The sequence below is a fragment of the Triticum dicoccoides genome, chromosome 5A, assembly GCF_002162155.2.
Source record: "Triticum dicoccoides isolate Atlit2015 ecotype Zavitan chromosome 5A, WEW_v2.0, whole genome shotgun sequence".
Lineage (NCBI taxonomy): Eukaryota > Viridiplantae > Streptophyta > Magnoliopsida > Poales > Poaceae > Triticum > Triticum dicoccoides.
The window spans coordinates 517,020,477-517,048,065 of NC_041388.1; the positions used below are offsets into that span (position 1 = coordinate 517,020,477).

The 27,589-nt window shown below is 46.7% G+C and overlaps 1 protein-coding gene across 1 annotated transcript; it reads right to left on the bottom strand.

Moving 5' to 3' along the window:
- Positions 1-14,579: 14,579 nt before the first annotated feature.
- LOC119302480 (sister chromatid cohesion 1 protein 3-like) lies at positions 14,580-16,744 on the bottom strand. The gene has a single exon (XM_037579516.1). The coding sequence runs from the start codon at positions 16,719-16,721 to the stop codon at positions 14,802-14,804; it is 1,920 nt and encodes a 639-aa protein (XP_037435413.1). The 5' UTR covers positions 16,722-16,744; the 3' UTR covers positions 14,580-14,801.
- Between the last annotated feature and the right edge of the window lie 10,845 nt (positions 16,745-27,589).

Genomic DNA, 27,589 nt, shown 5'->3' on the forward strand with positions numbered 1-27,589 from the left:
GCACTTTTGTCATTTTTGCCATGATTAATGTGTGCATGATATGCCCGTGAGTTCTTCATATGTTTTGTTAAGGGTTTTGCCATCTTTTCAGAGGTGCAACCCATGTATTTTTAGGATGTGTGTGGTGACTTGTGCAAGCTTGCAAAGTGGTGCACTTGCTAATTCTGTTTTCAGGGACTTAGTAATTTCACTAGGTCCTGGGATTGTTTAGTTCACGATGCCATATGTTCTTGTTGTTTCCTAGTGATCCGTGCCTCTTTTGAGGATGATCAGTAAGGGAGTTTTGTTAATCTTGTAGTACTCTACCCATCCATGTCTTTGTTTGCAATTATGGAGCACCCTAGCTTGAGTCAATCGAGCTCTACTTTTGCTTCGTTGCGAATCTGGGCAGATCGTCAACTTGTTTGCGATTTTGCCGATGTTATTGTAGTTGATCCGTGCATGCTATGACATTGTTCTTGCCATGTCTAGCTTGTATTTTGTACCTTCTTAAAGGATGTATGCTTGTCTTGCCATGACTTGCACCACGGTGAGTGCATCGAGCTCGTAAACATGCCTTCGTGAGTTATGTTTCAGCATGTCCCAGTTTTCACTAAGTCTGAAAACTGATTATGTTTTTGCTATGTTCGTGTGCTTGTTAGTATATTTTGTGATCCCTTTTGGCTCAAGGTCACTAAGGGACTTTTGTTAAGCTTGTTGAGAGCTCCATGCCATGTCTTTCTTTGTCATGTTCAGGTCCTGTAGCATGTTGTTTTGTTGCTTCGAAGAGGGCTATATGATCTGAAATTGCAGACAAGTGTTAATTTCACTCTGAGATCTGTTTTACCATTTGCGTTTTTGCCATGCTTGTTTGAACCTGTTAATGGATGAATTGGCCGTAGCTCAGTGCTAGACTTTTGTTAAGCATCTTGTGTGCATCCCTGCCATGGATTTATTGTCATGTTTGGTTGCTGTAGCATGTTCATTTCATTGCATTTAGATGCCTACTTGCTGTAAATCGCAGACCGGTGTCATTTTTGAATCGCTTGCCAACTCCGATTCCGGCGTTCTTTATATCGTTTTCAAGCAATTTCATCTCATCTTTCCAGTGGCACACTTGGATTTCCAAGTTGAGGCCAGGTTCATGCATTTCCTGTCATATCTTGCATTTTGCATCCCGCATCGCATCCCGCATAGCATATCATCTTTGCATTGTGTTGTTTGAGTTTGCACGTGGTTGATTGTATCCTTGTTGCTTGTTTGTCTTGTTTGGGTAGAGCCGGGAGACGAGTTCGCTTATGAGGAGCCCGTTGAGTTTGCTCTTGAGGATCCAGTCAACTCTGACAACTGTGCAGGCAAGATGATCATACCCTCGAAATCACTACTATCTTTGCTATGCTAGTTTGCTCGCTCTTTTGCTATGCCATTGCTACGATGCCTACCACTTGCTTGCAAGCCTCCCAAATTGCCATGTCAAACCTCTAACCCACCTTGTCCTAGCAAACCGTTGATTGGCTATGTTACCGCTTTGCTCAGCCCCCTCTTATAGCGTTTCTAGTTGCAGGTGAAGATTGGAGGCCGTTCCTTGTTGGAACATCTTTTATTTACTTGTTGGGATATCATTATATTACCTTGTTACCTTAATGCATCTATATACTTGGTAAAGGGTGGAAGGCTCGGCCTCTCGCCTAGTGTTTTGTTCCACTCTTGCCGCCCTAGTTTCCGTCATATCGGTGTTATGTTCCCGGATTTTGCGTTCCTTACGCGGTTGGGTTATAATGGGAACCCCTTGATAGTTTGCCTTGATTAAAGCTTTTCCAGCAATGCCCAACCTTGGTTTTACCATTCGCCACCTAGCCTCTTTTTCCCTTGGGTTACCGGAGTCCAAGGGTCATCTTATTTTAACCCCCCCCCCCGGGCCAGTGCTCCCTCTGAGTGTTGGTCCGAACTGAGCTGCCTGCGAGGCCACCTCGGGGAAACTTGAGGGTTGGTTTTACTCGTAGCTAGTCTCATCTGAGTGTGCGCTGAGAACGAGATATGTGCAGCTCCTATCGGGATTTGTCGGCACATTCGGGCGGTGTTGCTGGTCTTGTTTTAACCTGTCGAAGTGTCTTGAGTAACCGAGATACCGGGTCTGATCGGAACGTCTTGGGAGGAGGTATATTCCTTCGTTGACCGTGAGAGCTTGTCATGGGCTAAGTTGGGACTCCCCTGCAGGGATTGAACTTTCGAAAGCCGTGCCCGCGGATATGGGCAGATGGGAATTTGTTAATGTCCGGTTGTAGATAACTTGAACCTTAATTAATTAAAATGAATCAACTGAGTGTGTTACCGTGATGGCCTCTTCTCGGCGGAGTCCAGGAAGTGGACACGGTGTTGGAGTAATGTTTGCGCAGGTCGCTCTCTAGTTTCTCGCTCGTGCTTTGCCTCCTCTTCTCGCTCTCTTTTGCGAATAAGTTAGCCACCACACTTGCTAGTCGCTTGCTGCAGCTCCACTCATATTTTACCTTGCCACACCTATAAGCTTAAATAGTCTTGATCGCGAGGGTGCGAGATTGCTGAGTCCCTGTGGCTCACAGATTACTATTACACCAAATGCAGGGCCCGATGATTCCGCTCCAGGAGACGCGTATGAGCTCAAGTGGGAGTTCGACGAAGAATCTCAACGATACTATGTTTCCTTTCCCGATGATCAGTAGTGGTGCCCAGTTGGGGGTGATTGGGACCGTTGTCGCATGTTGGGTTCTCTTTATTTTGGCGCCGTAGTCGGGCCTTGAGTGTTTTGGATGATGTAATGTTATTTATGTACTTGATTGACGTGGCGAGTGTAAGCCAACTATGTTATCTCCCTTTTATTATCATATTACATGGGATGTTGTGAAGATTGCCTAACTTGCGACAAATGCCTTCAATGCGATTATATCTCTATGTCGTGCCTCGACACGTGGGAGCTATAGTCGCATCGAGGGTGTGACAAGTTGGTAATCAGAGCCTTCCCCGACCTTAGGAGCCCCATTGCTTGATCATTTTTAGCGGCCGGGTTGTGTCTAAAAAAATGTTTTGAGTCATTTAGGAATTATATATCGGAGAGATTAGGAATTCTTTTTACTTCCCAGTCTCCTCATCGCTCTGGTAAGGCATCCTGACGTAGAGTTTTGACTCTTCTCTTCTCAAATTTCACTAAAAAAATTTAGAATCACGCGGGTATCTTGGAATCGTTCCGATGGTTTTATGATGAGAACATTGTCTTGGTGCCTCCTGTCAGGGGTTTAGTGGAAGTGTCCCGGGGAGTTGAGCTCTGAGGTGTTGTCATCATAATTTTATCGCTGTTGTTCTGGAAATACCTGAGTTTAGTACGCCGACATCGAAAATCTCTTTTATGCAGTTCGTTGGTGAGATAACCTCGACGCCACCCAGTACTGGGGCGGGAGTTCGGGAGTATCGCCATAACTTGTATAACGGATGCTTTTCGAAGGTTGAGGTAGATGGTTTCCGAAGGTTTCTTGGTTATGTGTTGAAGGATGGATACAACTGGATGTAGGATTTGCTAGTTTGGGTGAGATATTATGCTTCCCCTGTATCCCCAACACCTGATTGCATAACCACAAAGGTTCGGGAGTTTCATAGGTGGGAATTCTAGTAGCTCTAGTTTTTCTTCCACGGATATTGGTTTGAGATTGGGATTTCTTACCGATTATTCGTTCTTGATCCGTACCTTGTTGATTTATTTCTCTACCTTAATTCTACGTGGCTTCTCAATTTATGGATATGTGACCATTTCAAGAGGAATGCATTCGTTCATTTTGTTCGGATGTGAAGACTATATGTTGCAATTTTCATTCCGTTGGATTCAGCTTCAATATTTATCTGTCAATGTGCTAATGGTGGTCAACCTCTTCAGGATGGCTCCTCCAACGCGCACGACTCCGAATCCTGATCCGCCACCATCTCCACCTCCTCCGGAGGCATGGCAAGCTGTGATGGCCGCAACCAATGCAAACACACGGCTGGTCATGCAAATTCTTCAAGAGCGCAATCAAGGCAGTCAAGGGAATCAAGGCAGCAATCAGAGTCACTTTGCTACACTCAACAAATTCCTTGCTAATGGGCCAAAGACTTTCAGCAATTGTGTTGAGGCAACCGATGCTGACGATTGGCTTGTGGATCTGTGTAAGCATTTCGAGTGCAGTAACGTCAGGCCTGAGGACTTTGTCAAGTTCGCTTCCTTTCAACTCAAAGATCAAGCTGCAGAATGGTTCCAGCAGTATAAGGACTCCAGAGGTGGACGTGTTATCACTTGGGATGATTTCCGTCGAGATTTCCGAGCTCATCATATTCCGCAGAGCGTGGTTGAAAGCAAGCGTGAGGAATTCCGCAATCTGAAGCAAGGCTCTTTGTCTGTCTATGACTACAACAAGTTGTTCCAGAAGCTCGCCCGCTTTGCCAAGCAGGACGTCCCTGATGAGAAGAGCATGATATATTAGTTCAGGGGTGGTCTCAGAGAAGAAATTCAGCTCGCTCTTGTTCTCTTCGAGCCCTTGAGATACGATGAGTTCTACAACATGGCACTGAAGCAAGAGGCTGCTCAGTTGAGGTGTGATGCTTCCAAGAAGCGAGTCAGAGATGCTACTCCTTCTTCCTCTACTCAAGTGGCCAAGCAGCAGAAGTTTTGGCTTTCTCCTCCTCCGTTCCGTCAGCCGTTTCAGCAGAAGAGCAAAGGTGGCAGTGGTTCTTCCCACCCACCCAACCCTGGCTTTCAGAACAAGACTTCATCTCAACCTCCAAGATCGAGTGCTCCGTATCACCGTCCGCTTTCAGAGGTCACGTGCAACAAGTGCCAACAGAAGGGTCACTATGCCAACAAGTGTCTCAACCAGAGGCGTCTTCCTCCTCCTCCTCCTATCAGATCGACAAGTACAGTTGTGGTCAAGCATAACACCAAGCATGCCAAGGTCAATTTGATGAATGCAGCTCAGGCAGAGGACTCGTCAGATGTGATCATGGGTAACCTTCCTGTTAATGATATTCCCGCAAAAGTACTTTTTGACTCTGGTGCATCGCATTCCTTCATGTCATTCCCATTTGCATCGGAGAACAATTTTAGTACTAAGGCTTTACCCAGAGCTATGTAAGTCGTCTCTCCGGCTAAGCGTCTGAGTTCTAGTTTGATGGTTCCGGATATTTCTATCTTGATGGGTGATTTCAAGTTTCTGGCTTATCCAATGGTTCTTGGTAACTCGGATATTGATCTTATTCTCGGGATGGATTGGCTTTCTAAGCACAAGGCTCAGCTTGATTGTGCAGCCAGGCAGATTCAATTGACTCATTCGTTTGAGGATGTAATTGTCTTTGCCGCTCGGGATAATTCCATCCGTCTGTTTTCTCTCAATGAGAAGGGTGAATTGGACGCAATTTCGCAAATTCCAGTCGTTTGCGAATATCAAGACGTCTTCCCAGAAGAGCTCCCAGCAATGCCTCCGCACCGGCCAGTTGAGTTCATTATTGATCTTGAGCCTGGCACGGAACCTGTGTGCAAACGTCCTTACAAGCTCGGACCTGAAGAGTTGAAAGAGCTGAAGAAGCAACTCGATATGCAAGAGAAAATGGGTCTCATCCGGCCTAGTTCTTCTCCATGGGGTTGTGGTGTTCTTTTTGTGAAGAAGAAGGATGGAACGGACCGACTTTGTGTTGATTACCGTCCAGTGAACAAGAAGACCATCAAGAACAAATACCCACTTCCCAACATCAATGAGCTGTTCGAACAACTCAAAGGGTCCCAAGTATTCTCCAAGCTTGATCTCCGTATGGGCTATCAACAGATTCGCATTCGTGAAGAAGATATTCCCAAGACAGCATTCAGAACAAGCTTTGGTTCATATGAATACACTGTCATGTCTTTTGGCCTTGCCAACGCTCCTTCGACATTCTCTCACATGATGAACTTCGTCTTCAACGCCTACACCAATGACTTCGTTTTGGTCTATCTCGACGACATTCTGGTTTTCTCGAAGAATAAGGAAGATCATGCCAAGCACTTGCGTTTGGTTCTCGACAAGCTGAAGGAACATCAGTTCTACGCCAAGTTCTCCAAGTGTGAATTTTGGCTCGGTGAGGTTCTTTATCTTGGTCATATCATCTCTGTGAAGGGCATTGCCGTGAATCCTGAGAAGGTGTCTGCAATTGTGAATTGGGAACCTCTTCAGAACGTGAAGCAACTCCGCAGTTTTCTCGGTCTCGCAAGCTATTGCCGAAGATTCGTTGAAAACTTTTCTAAGATCGCGAAGCCTCTCTCTAATCTTCTCCAGAAGCACGTCAAGTACGTTTGGTCTCCGGAGTGTGATATTGCTTTCAACACTTTGAAAGAGAAATTGATCACTGCTCCAGTTCTGACTCCGCCTGATGAATCCAAGCCGTACGAGGTCTTTTGTGATGCCTCTCTCCAAGGTCTTGGCGCAGTATTGATGCAAGAGAAGAAAGTTGTTGCTTATACATCTCGCCAGTTGAAGCCTAATGAGAAGAACTACCCCACTCATGATCTCGAGTTGGCGGCAGTTGTGCATGCTCTTTTGACTTGGAGACATCTTCTATTGGGAAGAAAAGTGGACATTTTCACTGATCACAAGAGTCTCAAGTACATCTTCACTCAGCCTAATCTCAACCTCAGGCAAACTCGATGGGTCGAGATGATTCAAGCGTATAATCCGAGTATTGAGTATACTCCAAGCAAGGCCAATGTGATTGCTGACGCTTTGAGCAGGAAGGCTTACTGCAACAGTCTTATTCTCAAGCCTTATCAACCCGAGCTTTGTGAAGCTTTCCGCAAACTTAACCTGCAAGTTGTTCCTCAAGGTTTCCTCGCCAACCTTCAAGTCTCTCCTACCTTAGAAGACCAGATTCGCCAAGCCCAGCTTCTTGATGCTATGGTGAAAAAGGTGAAGATTGGGATTGCCAAGAGTCAGTCCAAGTACAAGTGCTACCGCCTTGATGACAAAGACACTCTCTTCTTCGAGGATCGTATTGTTGTGCCCAAAGGTGACCTCCGTAAAGTGATCATGAACGAGGCTCACAATTCTCTCCTCTCCATCTACCCTGGGAGCACGAAGATGTATCAGGACCTCAAGCAAGCTTATTGGTGGACTCGAATGAAGCGCGAGATCGCTCAATTCGTGAATGAATGTGATGTCTGCAGAAGAGTGAAGGCAGAACACCAAAGGCCAGCTGGTCTCCTCCAACCTCTTGCCATTCCAGAATGGAAGTTTGACCACATTGAAATGGACTTCGTGACTGGGTTTCCAAAGTCCAAGCGTGGCAATGATGCTATATTCGTTGTCATCGACAAACTCACCAAAGTGGCTCATTTTCTGCCTATCAAAGAGTCGATCACTGCAGCTCAATTGGCGGAACTCTATACCTCTCGTATTGTCTCTCTGCATGGTATTCCTCAAGTGATCTCTTCAGACCGTGGCAGCATCTTTACCTTGAAGTTTTGGGATTCTTTTCAGAAGGCCATGGGCACTAACATCCGCTTCAGCACTGCTTTCCATTCTCAAACAAGCGGTCAAGTTGAGCGTGTCAACCAGATTCTTGAAGATATGCTCAGGGCTTGTGTGATCTCCTTCGGCATGAAGTGGGAGGATTGTCTTCCTTATGCTGAATTCTCCTATAACAACAGTTTTCAAGCAAGTTCGGGCAAGGCCCCATTTGAAATTCTGTATGGCAGGAAGTGCCGTACCCCTCTCAACTGGTCTGAAACCGGTGAACGTCAGCTTTTGGGTAATGACTTAATCACAGAGGCAGAAGAAATGTGCAAAGTCATTCACGATAACCTCAAAGCAGCCCAATCCCGTCAGAAAAGCTACTATGATAGTAAGCACCGTGATTTGGCTTTCGAGATCGGAGATCATGTTTACCTCCGTGTCTCTCCTATGAAAGGTACTCGTCGCTTCGGTATCAAAGGGAAGCTTGCCCCTAGATACGTGGGACCTTTCAAGATCGTCAGCAAGAGAGGCGACCTCGCCTATCAACTCAAGCTTCCTTCAAACTTTCCAAATGTTCATGATGTGTTCCATGTCTCTCAGCTTCGGAAGTGCTTCAAGACTCCTGACCGCACCGTCAACTTCGAGGACATTGAGCTCCAAGAAGATCTCTCTTATCGTGAGCACCCAGTTGCTATTCTTGAAGAGACTGAACGCAAGACTCGCAACAAGTCAATCAAATTTCTCAAAGTCAAGTGGTCACACCATTCCGACCGTGAAGCTACCTGGGAACGCGAGGATCACCTCCGTTCTGAGTACCCGGTGTTCTTTCAGTCCTAGATCTCGGGATGAGATCCTTTCGTAGTGGTGGAGTGTTGTAACACCCCGGATGTAACTTTCCCTATTTGTACTCCAACTCTTGCCGTTTCCGGCATTAAGTTATATTTATTTCCTCGGGTTCGGGTTTTGTCTCCGTGTGTTGTTGACGTTGTCATGCATCTCATATCATGTCATCATGTGCATTGCTTTTGCATACGTGTTCATCTCTTGCATTCGAGCATTTTCCCCGTTGTCCGTTTTGCATTCCGGCGCTTCGTTCTCCTCCGGTGGTCATTTCTAGCTTTCTTTCGAGTGTGGGGATTAAACATTTCCGGATTGGACCGAGACTTGCCAAGCGGCCTTGGTTTACTACCGATAAACCGCCTGTCAAGTTTCGTACAATTTGGACTTCGTTTGATACTCCAACGGTTAACCGAGGGACCGAAAAGGCCTCGTGTGTGTTGCAGCCCAACACCCCTCCAATTTGGCCCAAAACCCACCAAACTCTGCTCCATGTCCTAGAGCGTTCGATCACGACCGCGTGGCCGAAAACCGCACCTCGTTTGGACTCTCCTAGGTCCCTCTATGCCTATATATACACCCCTCCGTTTTCGGATCTTCTTCCTCCCCGAAACCCTAAAAACTGCAGCTCCGCGCGCCGGACATTGTCCGTCCGGGCCGGACACACCGCCGCCGCCACTCCCACGCCGCCACGTGGCGCGCAGCCGCCGCCTCCCGCCGAAGCCCGCGCGGCCCGGGCTAGGCCCCCGCGGCCCGAAGGCCAGCCGCCGCCGCCTGCCCTCCCCGGCCCGCGCCCGCCGCCTCCAGCCGCCGGCCGCCCCACGCCGCCACGCCGCGCTGCCGCCGCCGCCGCCGCCTCCACGCGCCGCCGCCTTCGCCCGCCGCCACCGCGCCGGCCGGAACCGCCCCGGCCTCGTCTCCCCTCTTCCCCGGCCGGCGAACCCACTCCGGCGAGCTCCAGCACGCCGGCGAGCCCGGATCCACCTCGGGAGGCGCGCCCCGATCCAGATCTGAAAATTTCAGGGTTGACCTAATTTTTCTCTAAGAACCGAAATTCTTGATCCATATGCTCCTGTTCGCGGCTCCGTAACTTTGCAACCGTAGCTCCGATTCATGCATATAGCATATCAAAATGTTCACCTCAGAGAGTACATCATTTCATTCCATTGCATCATTTTCATTTGAGCTCATCTTGATGTCCGAAATGTTGTTAGAAGAGGGCTACTTGAGTTAACTGTCAGATCTGTTACTCCGTTTAGCACTTTTGTCATTTTTGCCATGATTAATGTGTGCATGATATGCCCGTGAGTCCTTCATATGTTTTGTTAAGGGTTTTGCCATCTTTTCAGAGGTGCAACCCATGTATTTTTAGGATGTGTGTGGTGACTTGTGCAAGCTTGCAAAGTGGTGCACTTGCTAATTCTGTTTTCAGGGACTTAGTAATTTCACTAGGTCCTGGGATTGTTTAGTTCACGATGCCATATGTTCTTGTTGTTTCTAGTGATCCGTGCCTCTTTTGAGGATGATCAGTAAGGGAGTTTTGTTAATCTTGTAGTGCTCTACCCATCCATGTCTTTGTTTGCAATTATGGAGCACCCTAGCTTGAGTCAATCGAGCTCTAATTTTGCTTCGTTGCGAATCTGGGCAGATCGTCAACTTGTTTGCGATTTTGCCGATGTTTTTGTAGTTGATCCGTGCATGCTATGACATTGTTCTTGCCATGTCTAGCTTGTATTTTGTACCTTCTTAAAGGATGTATGCTTGTCTTGCCATGACTTGCACCGCGGTGAGTGCATCGAGCTCGTAAACATGCCTTCGTGAGTTATGTTTCAGCATGTCCCAGTTTACACTAAGTCTGAAAACTGATTATGTTTTTGCTATGTTCGTGTGCTTGTTAGTATATTTTGTGATCCCTTTTGGCTCAAGGTCACTAAGGGACTTTTGTTAAGCTTGTTGAGAAGCTCCATGCCATGTCTTTCTTTGTCATGTTCAGGTCATGTAGCATGTTGTTTTGTTGCTTCGAAGAGGGCTATATGATCTGAAACTGCAGACAAGTGTTAATTTCACTAAGTCTGAGATCTGTTTTACCATTTGTGTTTTTGCCATGCTTGTTTGAACCTGTTAATGGATGAATTGGCCGTAGCTCAGTGCTAGACTTTTGTTAAGCATCTTGTGTGCATCCCTGCCATGTATTTTGTTGTCATGTTTGGTTGTTGTAGCATGTTCATTTCATTGCATTTAGATGCCTACTTGCTGTAAATCGCAGACTGGTGTCATTTTTGAATCGCTTGCCATTTCCAAACCGTAACTCCGATTCCGGCGTTCTTTATATCATTTTCAAGCGATTTCATCTCATCTTTCCAGTGGCACACTTGGATTTCCAAGTTGAGGCCAGGTTCATGCATTTCCTGTCATATCTTGCATTTTGCATCCCGCATCGCATCCCGCATAGCATATCATCTTTGCATTGTGTTGTTTGAGTTTGCACGTGGTTGATTGTATCCTTGTTGCTTGTTTGTCTTGTTTGGGTAGAGCCGGGAGACGAGTTCGCTAACGAGGAGCCCGTTGAGTTTGCTCTTGAGGATCCAGTCAACTCTGACAACTGTGCAGGCAAGATGATCATACCCTCGAAATCACTACTATCTTTGATATGCTAGTTTGCTCGCTCTTTTGCTATGCCATTGCTACGATGCCTACCACTTGCTTGCAAGCCTCCCAAATTGCCATTTCAAACCTCTAACCCACCTTGTCCTAGCAAACCGTTGATTGGCTATGTTACCGTTTTGCTCAGCCCCCTCTTATAGCGTTTCTAGTTGCAGGTGAAGATTGGAGGCCGTTCCTTGTTGGAACATCTTTTATTTACTTGTTGGGATATCATTATATTACCTTGTTATCTTAATGCATCTATATACTTGGTAAAGGGTGGAAGGCTCGGCCTCTCGCCTAGTGTTTTGTTCCACTCTTGCCGCCCTAGTTTCCGTCATATCGGTGTTATGTTTCCGGATTTTGCGTTCCTTACGCGGTTGGGTTATAATGGGAACCCCTTGATAGTTTGCCTTGATTAAAGCTTTTCCAGCAATGCCCAACCTTGGTTTTACCATTCGCCACCTAGCCTCTTTTTCCCTTGGGTTACCGGAGCCCAAGGGTCATCTTATTTTAACCCCCCCCTCCCCGGGGCCAGTGCTCCCTCTGAGTGTTGGTCCAAACTGAGCTGCCTGCGAGGCCACCTCGGGGAAACTTGAGGGTTGGTTTTACTCGTAGCTAGTCTCATCTAAGTGTGCCCTGAGAACGAGATATGTGCAGCTCCTATCGGGATTTGTCGGCACATTCGGGCGGTGTTGCTGGTCTTGTTTTAACCTGTCGAAGTGTCTTGAGTAACCGAGATACCGAGTCTGATCGGAACGTCTTGGGAGGAGGTATATTCCTTCGTTGACCGTGAGAGCTTGTCATGGGCTAAGTTGGGACTCCCCTGCAGGGATTGAACTTTCGAAAGCCGTGCCCGCGGATATGGGCAGATGGGAATTTATTAATGTCCGGTTGTAGATAACTTGAACCTTAATTAATTAAAATGAATCAACTGAGTGTGTTACCGTGATGGCCTCTTCTCGGCGAAGTCCGGGAAGTGGACACGGTGTTGGAGTAATGTTTGCGCAGGTCGCTCTCTAGTTTCTCGCTCGTGCTTTGCCTCCTCTTCTCGCTCTCTTTTGCGAATAAGTTAGCCACCACACTTGCTAGTCGCTTGCTGCAGCTCCACTCATATTTTACCTTGCCACACCTATAAGCTTAAATAGTCTTGATCGCGAGGGTGCGAGATTGCTGAGTCCCTGTGGCTCACAGATTACTATTACACCAAATGCAGGGCCCGATGGTTCCGCTCCAGGAGACGCGTATGAGCTCAAGTGGGAGTTCGACGAAGAATCTCAACGATACTATGTTTCCTTTCCCGATGATCAGTAGTGGTGCCCAGTTGGGGGTGATTGGGACCGTTGTCGCATGTTGGGTTCTCTTTATTTTGGCGCCATAGTCGGGCCTTGAGTGTTTTGGATGATGTAATGTTATTTATGTACTTGATTGACGTGGCGAGTGTAAGCCAACTATGTTATCTCCCTTTTATTATCATATTACATGGGATGTTGTGAAGATTGCCTAACTTGCGACAAATGCCTTCAATGCGATTATATCTCTAAGTCGTGCTTCGACACGTGAGAGCTATAGTCGCATCGAGGGTGTGACACTATACCTATGCATAGCAACATTCTGTCTGCAATCGAAACCAAATCTAAGATAATAAACCCATTTATAGTTCAGAACTTCCTGTATATATTACTTCAATAAATTTGACAATCTGACAATGAGCACTAAAATTAAGTAAACCAAACATTGCAGTTCCAAGTCTGTTATGGAGAAGTCCTAGTGCATTGCTGTTGATAGGAAATGTTCTACCAGACATAAACCTAGCTTACCTTCCTATGGCAGTATGTCTATCCTATTCAAGTGAAGTCACAGATGCCTCAGTATCCTATTTACTGGTTGGTCTGAAGCAATAGTCCAGTAATAGAGCATGACCAAGAAATGTCACAAGAATAAGGTAATTTCAAGTTCTGATGCGGGCAAAATCAAATAGATAGCAAGCAAAATCAAAAGTTCAATAGTGAAGATCAAATTAGAAAATCAAATATGAGACCTTTCAAATAAATTTTTATTAATCTGCAAGCAGATAAATTAGTGCCCCCCTGTCCTCCGAACAAGTATTCGTGTATCACAACAAAACCATTTAACAATTTAAGATAAATTATAGACCAGGTGAACCTTGAGAAGCTAAACATTAACAGATCTCTCCTTCAGGTAATGCCTGAACAATAATGGCATAAATAAGACTTGGCATCATATTAACACTGTGAATGTGAATATGACTGAATTAGCACACAAACGAATCTAACCAAAATATAAACATGCATTGCTCAATCCTGAAGCTAACATTGACCAAAATCACTAACCTTTGGTCCTGAAATCAGGCATGCCTCTTCAAGAACTATAAATTGTTGGTGATCTTAAGCCTAAAGGGGCCCAGATATCACATTTATTTATGGCACCAACCACTAAGGTGTAGCTTTTTTTTTACAACTACCACTAAGGTGTAGCTTGTTGTGCGGTGCCCTCCCTGGCGTGAGACCATTCAGTAGGGTGCATGTAAACAGAACAATAAGATGCATTATGCGTAAACTAGGACCCTTCTATCTCAGACATGTGAATAAACAGAAGTTCATTCATTAGTTCCACCCACAGAATAAACATCAATAGATAATCTCTAGTTAATTCAACAATTACTGAATTACAGGTAACTTTCAGGTGAGCAACAAACAGAAGTCGCTATAACCACAGGCTTGTTCTTGGAGAGTGAAAAGTTTTGGTACCTTAACTGGACAGACATCAGAGGAAAACTTCAGCCCCATTCTTAACACTATCTCCATTGCAAGATTTAGGCGAGAATTTCTGTTGAGAACAAATGAAAAACTCTTTCTAAGAAGCCAGGGCCACATGGTGAAGCACATACTGTTTCATTTCAGTCCCACAGGGTAACATCTAGAAATGAGTGCTAACTAATTCAAGAATTACATGATAACTTCCAGGTGAGAAACAAATAAAAGTTCCTATAACCACTGGCTTTTTCTTGGTGGATAAAATTTAAAACATGAAGGCAAGGTGCAAGTGGTACATAGGATCCAGATAGCACAGGAAGCTTCCCCTGTTCAGGCTAGATCTTAAGCAGGGATGACTAGCATGATATAGAGTGAGAAGAGGAAAAGCAAAATCCTAACCTGGTTGACCTAGTTGCTCTGCAACTAACCGAGTTACAAAATAATTCTGTTCATATTTATCTGCAGGGATATGATTGGTACCATTCATCTCTAGTTCCTGCCACACCGCTGGAAAACATTAAGAGAAAAGGTCTCTGAGTGCAATCTCCTCTGTAAAGTAATAAGACGTTTTAGATCACTACTTTGATATTATTTACCAGATTCTTACTTTGCGGGCCAGACAATTGAAGAAAGTCTGAAAGGAGATGTATCATCTGCAAAATGTGTGTCTACATTATTACTGGACGGTGTCAGCAATCAAATTGACTGATAAATCTGAATTATACCAAAAGAATTAAATTCATGTGCTAAAGCTAAATCAATATTCAACTCCCTCCTTCCCATAGGCAACACCAGTCACACAGCAAAAAATCAACCAACAAAATCACACGTCGGTAGCTCAGCACAGGTGCAGAGACAAGGAGGGTTGAAACAGATTACAATGTATACAAAACACCTTCAGCTCCACTCACACTAGCATTTCCAGGTTCTGAACAGAACTGAGACAAACTGAGATACACACCAAATATTACACGAAGCTTAGAAGGCATAAAATAACATAGCACTATTCTAAACCAGGACTGATATTACACAGGCTAGGAAAGCAAAAGAAAATAGTTCTAATTGAACTGAAGGGAAACAGAGTTGTTCAAAGTTTAGCACTCGAGAGCGACGGTCTAACCAAAACTGAAATATCGCCATACGCTTCTTCCTGATGGACATCGATATAATCATAGCTCTTCAGGGCCAATGTTTCAAAGAACATGCTTGCAGCTTGCTTCTTTGTCCTCCCGTCCAAGATTCTGTTTAAACTGAATTTCCCTGGCTGGTCTTCTAATGTGGCTGAAGACATCATACCTTTGAAGTACTGGGCGGCAGCCCTTGTCCTGGTAGACATGATGCTGCCTAATCCTGTGGTGCTGGTACCCGCACTGGATATCATGCTAGGGGTATTCATGAGCCCAGGAAACCCCGGTAGATCTTCATCAAGATCGTCAGTACCAAATGGGAAATCAGATTCAACAGTATTTTTTCCAAGTGATGCATAACTGCAATGTGTTAGTGGTACAGTAACACCAGTTCCTCCAAGTCCAGACCGCGGGGTTCCACTTCGACCAGGGGTTTCAAAAGGGGTGTGATCTTCTTCTCTTACTGGAGATAGATCCTTTTGTGGAGAGAAGCGAGGGAGCTCAGGTGGTGAATCAAATGGTGTTGCCTCTCCATTTCCTAGAGAATTCAAGGTGAGGTGAGGTTCAGGCTCCTGTGTATCTGCATTTCTTGTAGGTGCATCCTTGTCACGAACATTCACAGCATCAGCAGGCTGAGCATCAGAGTCACGAACATTCACAACATCGGCAGGCTGAGCATCAGAGTCACTCACACGAGGGTAGTTCCCCTCATAAGCTTTATGAAGATCGCTACACATTCCTTGCACCAGAGGTTCAGAGAAGAGGCTGTCCTTTTGGCTTATCCTGTTGAACCTCCACACATCCACTGCTGTATGGGGCAGTATCTTCCTCCTGCGAACCAGCCTACCTAGTTCAATGCCATCAACTTGATTACTCATATAATCATTGGGGAGCACGATTTCCTCATCAATTATAGGCCTTCTCCTGTTCTCCTGTGCATTCGCCCTTCTCCTTCTCCTGTTACCTTGTACTTGAGGTGGTGGAGATGGTTCAAGGACAAATTCTGCAGGTGCCAAGAGTCCAGCGCCACCTCCTGGTTCTTCAGCTTCTTCAACAGGCTCATGGCTGATACGTGTTGGAACGTTGGGAATGGATGTCTGAAGCACAGGGGATACAGGTGAGTGCATTGCTGGTGGCGTGGTAACCTTCTCTATGAACGGCGACGGATCTTCATCCATGGGGTCACCGCCATCAATAACATCTTCAAACCTTGACATACTGTCAGTCGCTCGGCGCAATATTTCTGGTGTACCTTGGTGCCCATTGATAGGGTTCACTGAAAGACTGCCTTGCAGAGGAGGATCTACAGGAATGATATCCTCAAGAAACGGAGGGAATGTCTCCTGCTCATGCTGTACAGGCTCAAATCCTGAAGATCGACCAGCAGGAGACGTGAACTCTGCACCACCATCCTCATCAAGGGTGATCATCACATACCCTTCTCCGGACAAGGTGATCTGATCATAGGCCCGCCGATGACGATCCGGCGTATCCATCTGACGAATCGCGTCATCAAGGCTCAAATCATCCAGGCTGAAGGTCTCCGGCAGCGTGATTACCTCAAACGGAGCACGGTCCGCGTCGACCGGCAGATCTATCGCCTCCATGGAGGCGAAGGCAGTCCTGACCGCGCTCAGCATCCGGTTGCAATCTTGGAACAGGTGGTTCACCTTCCACGAGTAGATGCGGACGAGCCCGAGGAGGAGATGCCCCGACAGCCGGAGCGCGATGGGGACCTCGGGGTCCATGATGGAGGCGGCGTAGGAGGGGACGTCGACGCCGTCGATCTGCGTCCGGTTGACCTTGCGCTCGAGGTGCGCGGCGATCCACACCGTGCCCAGCGGGCTCTTCCGAGCCAGGACGGAGTGGGAGTAGAACATGGCTGCGGCCTGGTGGGGAGGGAGGGAGGGTGGGGTTCGACGGGGGGGCGGGCTAGGGTTTGGTTGCGGCGGCGGAGGTGGCGGCGGCGAAGGCCGGGAGGGCGGGGCGGAGATGAGATTGGGGCGGGATTGGATTGGGGGGAAGTTATCTTGCTGGGATGGGGCGGCGGGAAGATGAAATGGAGGGCGGGATCATTTTGGGAGGAAAGTTTCAATTTTTGGCGGGATCATTTTGGGTGGAGGGTGTGGGGTGGGGGTCAATTTTTGGCGGGATTATTTTGCGGGAAGTTTCTTTTTCTTGTGCTGCTAAAGTTTCGTCTTTCCCTTAAAAAAATCTCGCCTTTTTCATCGGACGGCCACACCAATTTCCTCCTCGCACGCCCCATTTTTTCCAGCCAAAGAAAAAATACAAAAAGAACCTTCTCCTTCCGTAAAAAGTACCCACGGGGTCAAAGCTGGCCAAACGGGCTGGGCCTGGCATGCCGGCCCGCGAGCACGCTGGCACGGCACATGACGGGCCGAGCTCAGCACACTCTAATCGGATCGTGCCAGGCACACGGCATGCCTTGGGCCATGCCTGAGCCTGATGGCTGGGCATGCGGGCCGGCATGGCACGCCATGTTTACCTTTTTTATTTATATTTTTTGTATATAAATGGCATAAGAGCATATCCAACGCGGGGCGCTAAGGCAAGGCGCCAGGATTGTTATCCTGGCCGATCGGCAGTTAAGCGCTCAAATCCTGGCGCTCGACGCGGCATCGACGCAAAATAGGGAGTCGAGCGCTTGGCTTTGTTTTGCCGTGCGAGGTAAAGCGTCAAGTGTGGCGGCAGGTTATTTCAGCGCCCGTGATTAGCATTTAGGATTGGAGCAGTAGGCGCTAAGGTTAGCTTTTAATTCTAGGATATTTATTTTATTTTCCTAAGCGCCTCTCCATGCGCCCTGCATTGAAAATGTCCTAAGAAACAACCTAATAGGCCAAAATCGGCCCAAATAACAGCCTAACATGCCAACAATCTAGCAGATCAGCGTGCCTGGTTGTTGGGGAACGTTGCAGAAAACAAAAAAAAATTCTACGGTTTCACCAAGATCCATCTATGAGTTCATCTAGCAACGAGTGATTGGATTGCATCTACATACCTTTGTAGATCACGCGCGGAAGCGTTCAAAGAACGGGGATGAGGAAGGCGTACTCGACGTGATCCAAATCACCGGAGATCCTAGCGCCGAACGAACGGCACCTCCGCGTTCAACACACGTACGGTCAGCGTAACGTCTCCTCCTTCTTGATCCAGCAAGGAGGAAGGAGAGGTTGAGGAAGATGGCTCCAGCAGCAGCACGACGGCGTGGTGGTGATGGAGCTGCAGTACTCCGGCAGGGCTTCACCAAGCACTATGGAGGAGGAGGAGGTGTTGGAGAGGGAGAGGGAGGCACCAAAGGCATGGGGTAAGAAGTCCTCCATCTCCCCACTATATATAGGAGGGCCAAGGGGGGGCGCCGGCCCTAGGAGATCCAATCTCCTAGGGGGGTGCGGCCAAGGGAAGGAATCCCACCTCCCCAAGGCACCTAGGAGGTGCCTTCCCCCTTTGGGACTCTTCCCTTCTTGAACCCTAGGCGCATGGGCCTCTTGGGGCTGGTGCCCTTGGCCCATATAGGCCAAGGCGCACCCCCTACAGCCCATGTGGCCCCCCGGGGCAGGTGGCCCCATCCGGTGGACCCCCGGAACCCTTCCGGTGGTCCCGGTACAATACCGGTGACCCCGAAACTTGTCCCGATGCCCGAAATAGCACTTCCTATATATAATTCTTTACCTCCGGACCATTCTGGAACTCCTCGTGACGTCCGGGATCTCATCCGGGACTCCGAACAACATTCGGGTTACTGCATATACATATCCCTACAACCCTAGCGTCACCGAACCTTAAGTGTGTAGACCCTACGGGTTCGGGAGACATGTAGACATGACCGAGATCGCTCTTTGGTCAATAACCAACAGCGGGATCTGGATACCCATGTTGGCTCCCACATGCTCCTCGATGATCTCATCGGATGAACCACTATGTCAAGGATTCAAGCAACCCCGTATACGATTCCCTTCGTCAATCGGTATGTTACTTGCCCGAGATTCGATCGTCGGTATCCCAATACCTCGTTCAATCTCGTTACCGGCAAGTCACTTTACTCGTACCGTAATGCATGATCCCGTGACCAGACACTTGGTCACTTTGAGCTCATAATGATGATGCATTACCGAGTGGGCCCAGTGATACCTCTCCGTTATACGGAGTGACAAATCCCAGTCTTGATCCGTGTCAACCCAACAGACACTTTCGGAGATACCCGTAGTATACCTTTATAGTCACCCATTTATGTTGTGATGTTTGGCACACCCAAAGCACTCCTACGGTATGCGGGGGTTACACGATCTCATGGTCTAAGGAAAAGATACTTGACATTGGAAAACTCTAGCAAACGAACTATACGATCTTGTGCTATGTTTAGAATTGGGTCTTGTCCATCACATCATTCTCCTAATGATGTGATCTCGTTATCAATGACATCCAATGTCCATAGTCAGGAAATCCATGACTATCCGTTGATCAACGAGCTAGTCAACTAGAGGCTTACTAGGGACATGTTGGTGTCTATTATTCACACATGTATTACGATTTCCGGATAACACAATTATAGCATGAATAAAGACAATTATCATGAACAAGGAAATATAATAATAATGCTTTTATTATTGCCTCTAGGGCATATTTCCAACAGTCTCCCACTTGCACTAGAGTCAATAATCTAGTTACATTGTGATGAATCGAACACCCATGGAATTCTGGTGTTGATCATGTTTTGCTCTAGGGAGAGGTTTAGTCAACGGATCTGCTACATTCAGGTCCGTGTGTACTTTACAAATATCTATGTCTCCATCTTGAACATTTTCACGAATGGAGTTGAAGCGACGCTTGATGTGCCTTGTCTTCTTGTGAAACCTGGGCTCCTTGGCAAGAGCAATAGCTCCAGTGTTGTCACAGAAGAGCTTGATCGGCCCCGACGCATTGGGTATGACTCCTAGGTCGGTGATGAACTCCTTCACCCAAATTGCTTCATGTGCTGCCTCCGAGGCTGCCATGTACTCCGCTTCACATGTAGATCCCGCCACGACGCTCTGCTTGCAACTACACCTGCTTACTGCCCCACCATTCAAAATATACACGTATCCGGTTTGTGACTTTGAGTCATCCAGATCTGTGTCGAAGCTAGCGTCGACGTAACCCTTTACGACGAGCTCTTCGTCACCTCCATAAACGAGAAACATTTCCTTAGTCCTTTTCAGGTACTTCAGGATATTCTTGACCGCTGTCCAGTGTTCCTTGCCGGGATTACTTTGGTGCCTTCCTACCAAACTTACGGCAAGGTTTACATCAGGTCTAGTACACAGCATGGCATACATAATAGAACCTATGGCTGAGGCACAGGGGATGACACTCATCTCTTCTATATCTTCTGCCGTGGTCGGACATTGAGCCGAGCTCAATTTCACACCTTGCAACACAGGCAAGAACCCCTTCTTAGACTGATCCATTTTGAACTTCTTCAATATCTTATCAAGGTATGTGCTTTGTGAAAGACCTATGAGGCGTCTTGATCTATCTCTGTAGATCTTGATGCCTAATATATAAGCAGCTTCTCCAAGGTCCTTCATTGAAAAACTCATATTCAAGTAGGCCTTAATGTTATCCAAAAGTTCTATATCATTTTCCATCAAAAGTATGTCATCTACATACAATATGAGAAATGCTACAGAGCTCCCACTCACTTTCTTGTAAACGCAGACTTCTCCATAAGTCTGCGTAAACCCAAACGCTTTGATCATCTCATCAAAGCGAATGTTCCAACTCCGAGATGCTTGCACCAGTCCATAAATCGAGCGTTGGAGCTTGCACACATTGTCAGCATTCTTAGGATCGACAAAACCTTCCGGATGCATCATATACAATTCTTCCTTAAGGAAACCATTAAGGAATGCCATTTTGACGTCCATTTGCCATATCTCATAATCGTAGAAAGTGGCAATTGCTAACATGATTTGGACGGACTTTAGCTTCGCTACCGGTGAGAAAGCAAGCCGAGCTTTATAGATGGTCACATTACCATCCGCGTCTGTCTTCTTCTTAAAGACCCATTTATTTTCTATGGCTCGCCGCTCTACGGGCAAGTCAGTCAAAGTCCATACTTCGTTTTCATACATGGATCCTATCTCGGATTTCATGGCTTCTAGCCATTTGTCGGAATCCGGGCCCGCCATCGCTTCTTCATAGTTCGAAGGTTCACCGTTGTCTAACAACATGATTTCCAAGACAGGGTTGCCGTACCACTCTGGTGCGGAATGTGTCCTTGTGGACCTTCGAATTTCAGTAGGAGCTTGATCAGAAGTATCTTGATCATCATCATTAACTTCCTCTCTTGTCGGTGCAGGCACCTCAGAAACATTTTCCTGAGTTGCGCCATTTTCCGGTTCAAGAGGTAATACTTCATCAAGGTCTACTTTCCTCCCACTTACTTCTTTCGAGAGAAACTCCTTCTCTAGAAAGGATCCATTCTTGGCAACAAAGATCTTGCCTTCGGATCTGAGGTAGAAGGTATACCAATAGTTTCTTTAGGGTATCCTATGAAGACGCATTTTTCCGACTTGGGTTCGAGCTTTTCAGGTTGAAGTTTGTTGACATAAGCATCGCATCCCCAAACTTTCAGAAACGATAGATTAGGTTTCTTCCCAAACCATAATTCATACGGTGTCGTCTCAACGGATTTCGACGGAGCCCTATTTAAAGTGAATGCGGCAGTCTCTAAAGCATACCCCCAAAAAGATAACGGTAAATCGGCAAGAGACATCATAGATCGCACCATATCCAATAGAGTGCGATTATGACGTTCGGACACACCATTACGCTGAGGTGTTCCAGGCGGCGTGAGTTGTGAAACTATTCCACATTTTCTTAAGTGTGTGCCAAACTCGTGACTCAAGTATTCTCCTCCACGATCTGATCGTAGGAACTTGATTTTCCTGTCACATTGATTCTCAACCTCACTTTGAAATTCCTTGAACTTTTCAAAGGTCTCAGACTTGTGTTTCATTAAGTAGACATACCCATATCTACTCAAGTCATCAGTGAGGGTGAGAACATAACGATAGCCACCGCGAGCCTCAACACTCATTGGACCGCACACATCAGTATGTATGATTTCCAATAAGTTGGTTGCTCGCTCCATTGTTCCTGAGAACGGAGTCTTGGTCATTTTACCCATGAGGCATGGTTCGCATGTGTCAAATGATTCGTAATCAAGAGACTCTAAAAGTCCATCAGCATGGAGCTTCTTCATGCGTTTGACACCTATGTGACCAAGGCGGCAGTGCCACAAGTATGTGGGACTATCATTATCAACCTTACATCTTTTGGTACTCACACTATGAATATGTGTAGCATTACGCTCGAGATTCATTAAGAATAAACCATTTACCATCGAAGCATGACCATAAAACATATCTCTCATATAAATAGAACAACCATTATTCTCGGATTTAAATGAGTAGCCATCTCGTATTAAACGAGATCCTGATACAATGTTCATGCTCAAACTTGGCACTAAATAACAATTATTGAGGTTCAAAACTAATCCCGTAGGTAAATGTAGAGGTAGCGTGCCGACGGCGATCACATCGACCTTGGAACCATTCCCGACGCGCATCGTCACCTCGTCCTTCGCCAGTCTCCGCTTATTCCGCAGCTCCTGCTTTGAGTTACAAATGTGAGCAACTCCACCGGTATCAAATACCCAGGAGCTACTACGAGTACTGGTAAGGTACACATCAATTACATGTATATCACATATACCTTTTGTTTTGCCGGCCTTCTTGTCCGCTAAGTATTTGGGGCAGTTCCGCTTCCAGTGACCACTTTTCTTGCAATAAAAGCACTCAGTCTCGGGCTTGGGTCCATTCTTTGGCTTCTTCCCGGCAGCTTGCTTGCCGGGCGCGGCAACTCCCTTGCCGTCTTTCTTGAAGGTTTTCTTACCCTTGCCTTTCTTGAACTTAGTGGTTTTATTCACCATCAACACTTGATGTTCCTTTTTGACTTCTACCTCTGCTGATTTCAGCATTGCAAATACTTCAGGAATGGTCTTTTCCATCCCCTGCATATTGAAGTTCATCACAAAGATCTTGTAGCTCGGTGGAAGCGACTGAAGGATTCTGTCAATGACCGCGTCATTCGGGAGATTAACTCCCAGCTGAGTCAAGCGGTTATGTAACCCAGACATTGTGAGTATGTGCTCGCTGACAGAACTATTTTCCTCCATCTTACAGCTGAAGAATTTGTCGGAGACTTCATATCTCTCGACCCGGGCATGAGCTTGAAAAACCATTTTCAGCTCTTCGAACATCTCATATGCTCCATGTCTCTCAAAACGCTTTTGGAGCCCCGGCTCTAAGCTATAAAGCATGCCGCACTGAATGAGGGAGTAGTCATCGGTACGTGCCTGCCAAGCGTTCATAACATCTTGTTCTGTAGGGAGAACAGGTGCATCACCTAGCGGTTCTTGTAGGACATAATCTTTCTTGGCAGCTATGAGGATGATCCTCAGGTTCCGGACCCAGTCCGTGTAGTTGCTGCCATTGTCTTTCAGCTTGGTTTTCTCTAGGAACGCGTTGAAGTTGAGGACTACGTTGGCCATTTGATCTACAAGACATATTGTAAAGATTTTAGACTAAGTTCATGATAATTAAGTTCATCTAATCAAATTATTCAATGAACTCCCACTTAGATAGACATCCCTCCTGTAATCTAAGTATAACATGATCCGAGTTAACTAGGCCGTGTCCGATCATCACGTGAGACGGACTAGTCAACGTCGGTGAACATCTTCATGTTGATCGTATCTTCTATACGACTCATGCTCGACCTTTCGGTCTTCTGTGTTCCGAGGCCATGTCTGTACATGCTAGGCTCGTCAAGTCAACCTAAGTGTTTTGCATGTGTAAATCTGTCTTACACCCGTTGTATGTGAACGTTAGAATCTATCACACCCGATCATCACATGGTGCTTCGAAACAACGAACTGTCGCAACGGTGCACAGTTAGGGGGAACACTTTCTTGAAATTATTATGAGGGATCGTCTTATTTACTACCGTCGTTCTAAGCAAACAAGATGCAAAAACATGATAAACATCACATGCAAACAAATAATAATAGTGACATGATATGGCCAATATCACATAGCTCCTTTGATCTCCATCTTGGGGCTCCATGATCATCTTGTCACCGGCATGACACCATGATCTTCATCATCATGATCTCCATCATTGTGTCTCCATGAAGTTGCTCGCCAACTATTACTTCTACTACTATGGCTAACGCGTTTAGCAATAAAGTAAAGTAATTTACATGGCGTTTCTCAATGACACGCAGGTCATACAAAAAATAAAGACAACTCCTATGGCTCCTGCCGGTTGTCATACTCATCGACATGCAAGTCGTGATTCCTATTACAATAGCATGAACATCTCATACATTACATGTAGATCATTCATCATTCATCACAACTTTGGCCATATCATATCACAAAGCACTTGCTGCAAAAACAAGTTAGACGTCCTCTAATTGTTGTTGCAAGTTTTACGTGGCTGAAATAGGGTTCTAGCAAGAATGTTTTCTTACCTACGTGAAAGCCACAACGTGATTTGTCAACTTCTATTTACCCTTCATAAGGACCCTTTTCATCGAATCCGCTCCAACTAAAGTAAGAGAGACAGACACCCGCCAGCCACCTTATGCAACTTGTGCATGTTAGTCGGTGGAACCGGTCTCACGTAAGCGTACGTGTAAGGTTGGTCCGGGCCGCTTCATCCCACAATACTGTTGAAGCAAGATAAGACTAGTAGAGGCAAGAAAGTTGACAACATCAACGCCCACAACAAATTGTGTTCTACTCGTGCAAGAGAACTACGCATAGACCTAGCTCATGATGCCACTGTTGGGGAACGTTGCAGAAAACAAAAAAATTTCCTACGGTTTCACCAAGATCCATCTATGAGTTCATCTAGCAACGAGTGATTGGGTTGCATCTACATACCTTTGTAGATCACGCGCGGAAGCGTTCAAAGAACGGGGATGAGGAAGGCGTACTCGACGTGATCCAAATCACCGGAGATCCTAGCGCCGAACGGACGGCACCTCCGCGTTCAACACACGTACGGTCAGCGTAACGTCTCCTCCTTCTTGATCCAGCAAGGAGGAAGGAGAGGTTGAGGAAGATGGCTCCAGCAGCAGCACGACGGCGTGGTGGTGATGGAGCTGCAGTACTCCGGCAGGGCTTCACCAAGCACTATGGAGGAGGAGGAGGTGTTGGAGAGGGAGAGGGAGGCACCAAAGGCATGGGGTAAGAAGTCCTCCATCTCCCCACTATATATAGGAGGGCCAAGGGGGGGCGCCGGCCCTAGGAGATCCAATCTCCTAGGGGGGTGCGGCCAAGGGAAGGAATCCCACCTCCCCAAGGCACCTAGGAGGTGCCTTCCCCCTTTGGGACTCTTCCCTTCTTGAACCCTAGGCGCATGGGCCTCTTGGGGCTGGTGCCCTTGGCCCATATAGGCCAAGGCGCACCCCCTACAGCCCATGTGGCCCCCCGGGGCAGGTGGCCCCATCCGGTGGACCCCCGGAACCCTTCCGGTGGTCCCGGTACAATACCGGTGACCCCGAAACTTGTCCCGATGCCTGAAATAGCACTTCCTATATATAATTCTTTACCTCCGGACCATTCTGGAACTCCTCGTGACGTCCGGGATCTCATCCGGGACTCCGAACAACATTCGGGTTACTGCATATACATATCCCTACAACCCTAGCGTCACCGAACCTTAAGTGTGTAGACCCTACGGGTTCGGGAGACATGTAGACATGACCGAGATCGCTCTCTGGTCCATAACCAACAGCGGGATCTGGATACCCATGTTGGCTCCCACATGCTCCTCGATGATCTCATCGGATGAACCACTATGTCAAGGATTCAAGCAACCCCGTATACGATTCCCTTCGTCAATCGGTATGTTACTTGCCCGAGATTCGATCGTCGGTATCCCAATACCTCGTTCAATCTCGTTACCGGCAAGTCACTTTACTCGTACCGTAATGCATGATCCCGTGACCAGACACTTGGTCACTTTGAGCTCATAATGATGATGCATTACCGAGTGGGCCCAGTGATACCTCTCCGTTATACGGAGTGACAAATCCCAGTCTTGATCCGTGTCAACCCAACAGACACTTTCGGAGATACCCGTAGTATACCTTTATAGTCACCCAGCTACGTTGTGACGTTTGGCACACCCAAAGCACTCCTACGGTATCCGGGAGTTACACGATCTCATGGTCTAAGGAAAAGATACTTGACATTGGAAAACTCTAGCAAACGAACTATACGATCTTGTGCTATGTTTAGGATTGGGTCTTGTCCATCACATCATTCTCCTAATGATGTGATCTCGTTATCAATGACATCCAATGTCCATAGTCAGGAAACCATGACTATCCGTTGATCAACGAGCTAGTCAACTAGAGGCTTACTAGGGACATGTTGGTGTCTATTATTCACACATGTATTACGATTTCCGGATAACACAATTATAGCATGAATAAAGACAATTATCATGAACAAGGAAATATAATAATAATGCTTTTATTATTGCCTCTAGGGCATATTTCCAACACTGGCGTGCCGTCGAGGCGGTCCGCATAGCTCCTGGGTCGTACCTTGGCTGGAGTAGGCAGCACACGGGCCGACACGGCACAGCCCGACTAATAATCGTGCCATGGCGTGTCGGGCCGTGCCAGGCACGATTAAAATGGGTCGGGTCGGCCCGTTTGGTCAGCTCTGCGTGCGATACTCAAAGCTCTGTTAGACATCCACCAATCCAAATTCTTTCCCGCGAAAAGGATAGTTGCAACGCACACGATCATTCTTATTAAATAGAGTACAAAACAAAAGTAACAAATCTCAAATCATTTTAAGATATGAAATTAACATATATTACCTCTGTGTTGTGTCTAGACATCTGCATCTACATAAATCTAAGACAAGTAATTTGGAAAGGAGGGAGTATGAGTAAGACGACTTCTTCCAAATCAATACCTTTAAGAAGGATTAAACCTCCCTGCGCCATCGTTCGCATGTCCGGTCGGAGACAACATGAACAAGGATTTATATCTTGGTACCATCGACAAAGGCCAGCACAACAACAAGTAGATAATGTCTTCAACAAAGTAACAACCCAAGTCAGCTACTATTCATCACGATCAATAAAGACCGTAACAAAAGTTCTCACTTCGGACGTGAAGAAGTGTTCCAATCAACATCTTGACGAAGGGCCATTCAATAGTCGCGTCCTCTAGCACACCGTGCCAAGCCACATATGCACTAGCATATTAGCGGCTTGTCTTCCCACTTAGACCATGGCACATAAATGAGGGGCCACCCATGTCTTGGGATCTAACTACTACCACTCCACACTGGTGTGAGGCACACTGAAACATCCCCATACTGTTGGAGTTGCTGCTCCAGTGCTAGATGCCAACGAGGATCTGCCGATGTGACCCAAACTCATCAATGCCACGCAACCATCCCGTCGATGTTCTTGTTCCGGTGCCAGATGTCGACAAGGAACCGACGATGTGACCCAAACTCATCAGGGTCAGACGTTGGCGCCACAAACATCATTGTGCAATGTGCTGCTCTCGCACTAGACAAAATCCCCTTTGTGTCACAAGCACATCCCGTAGCACATCACCTATCTCGTATTGAGAGGATACTGAAGG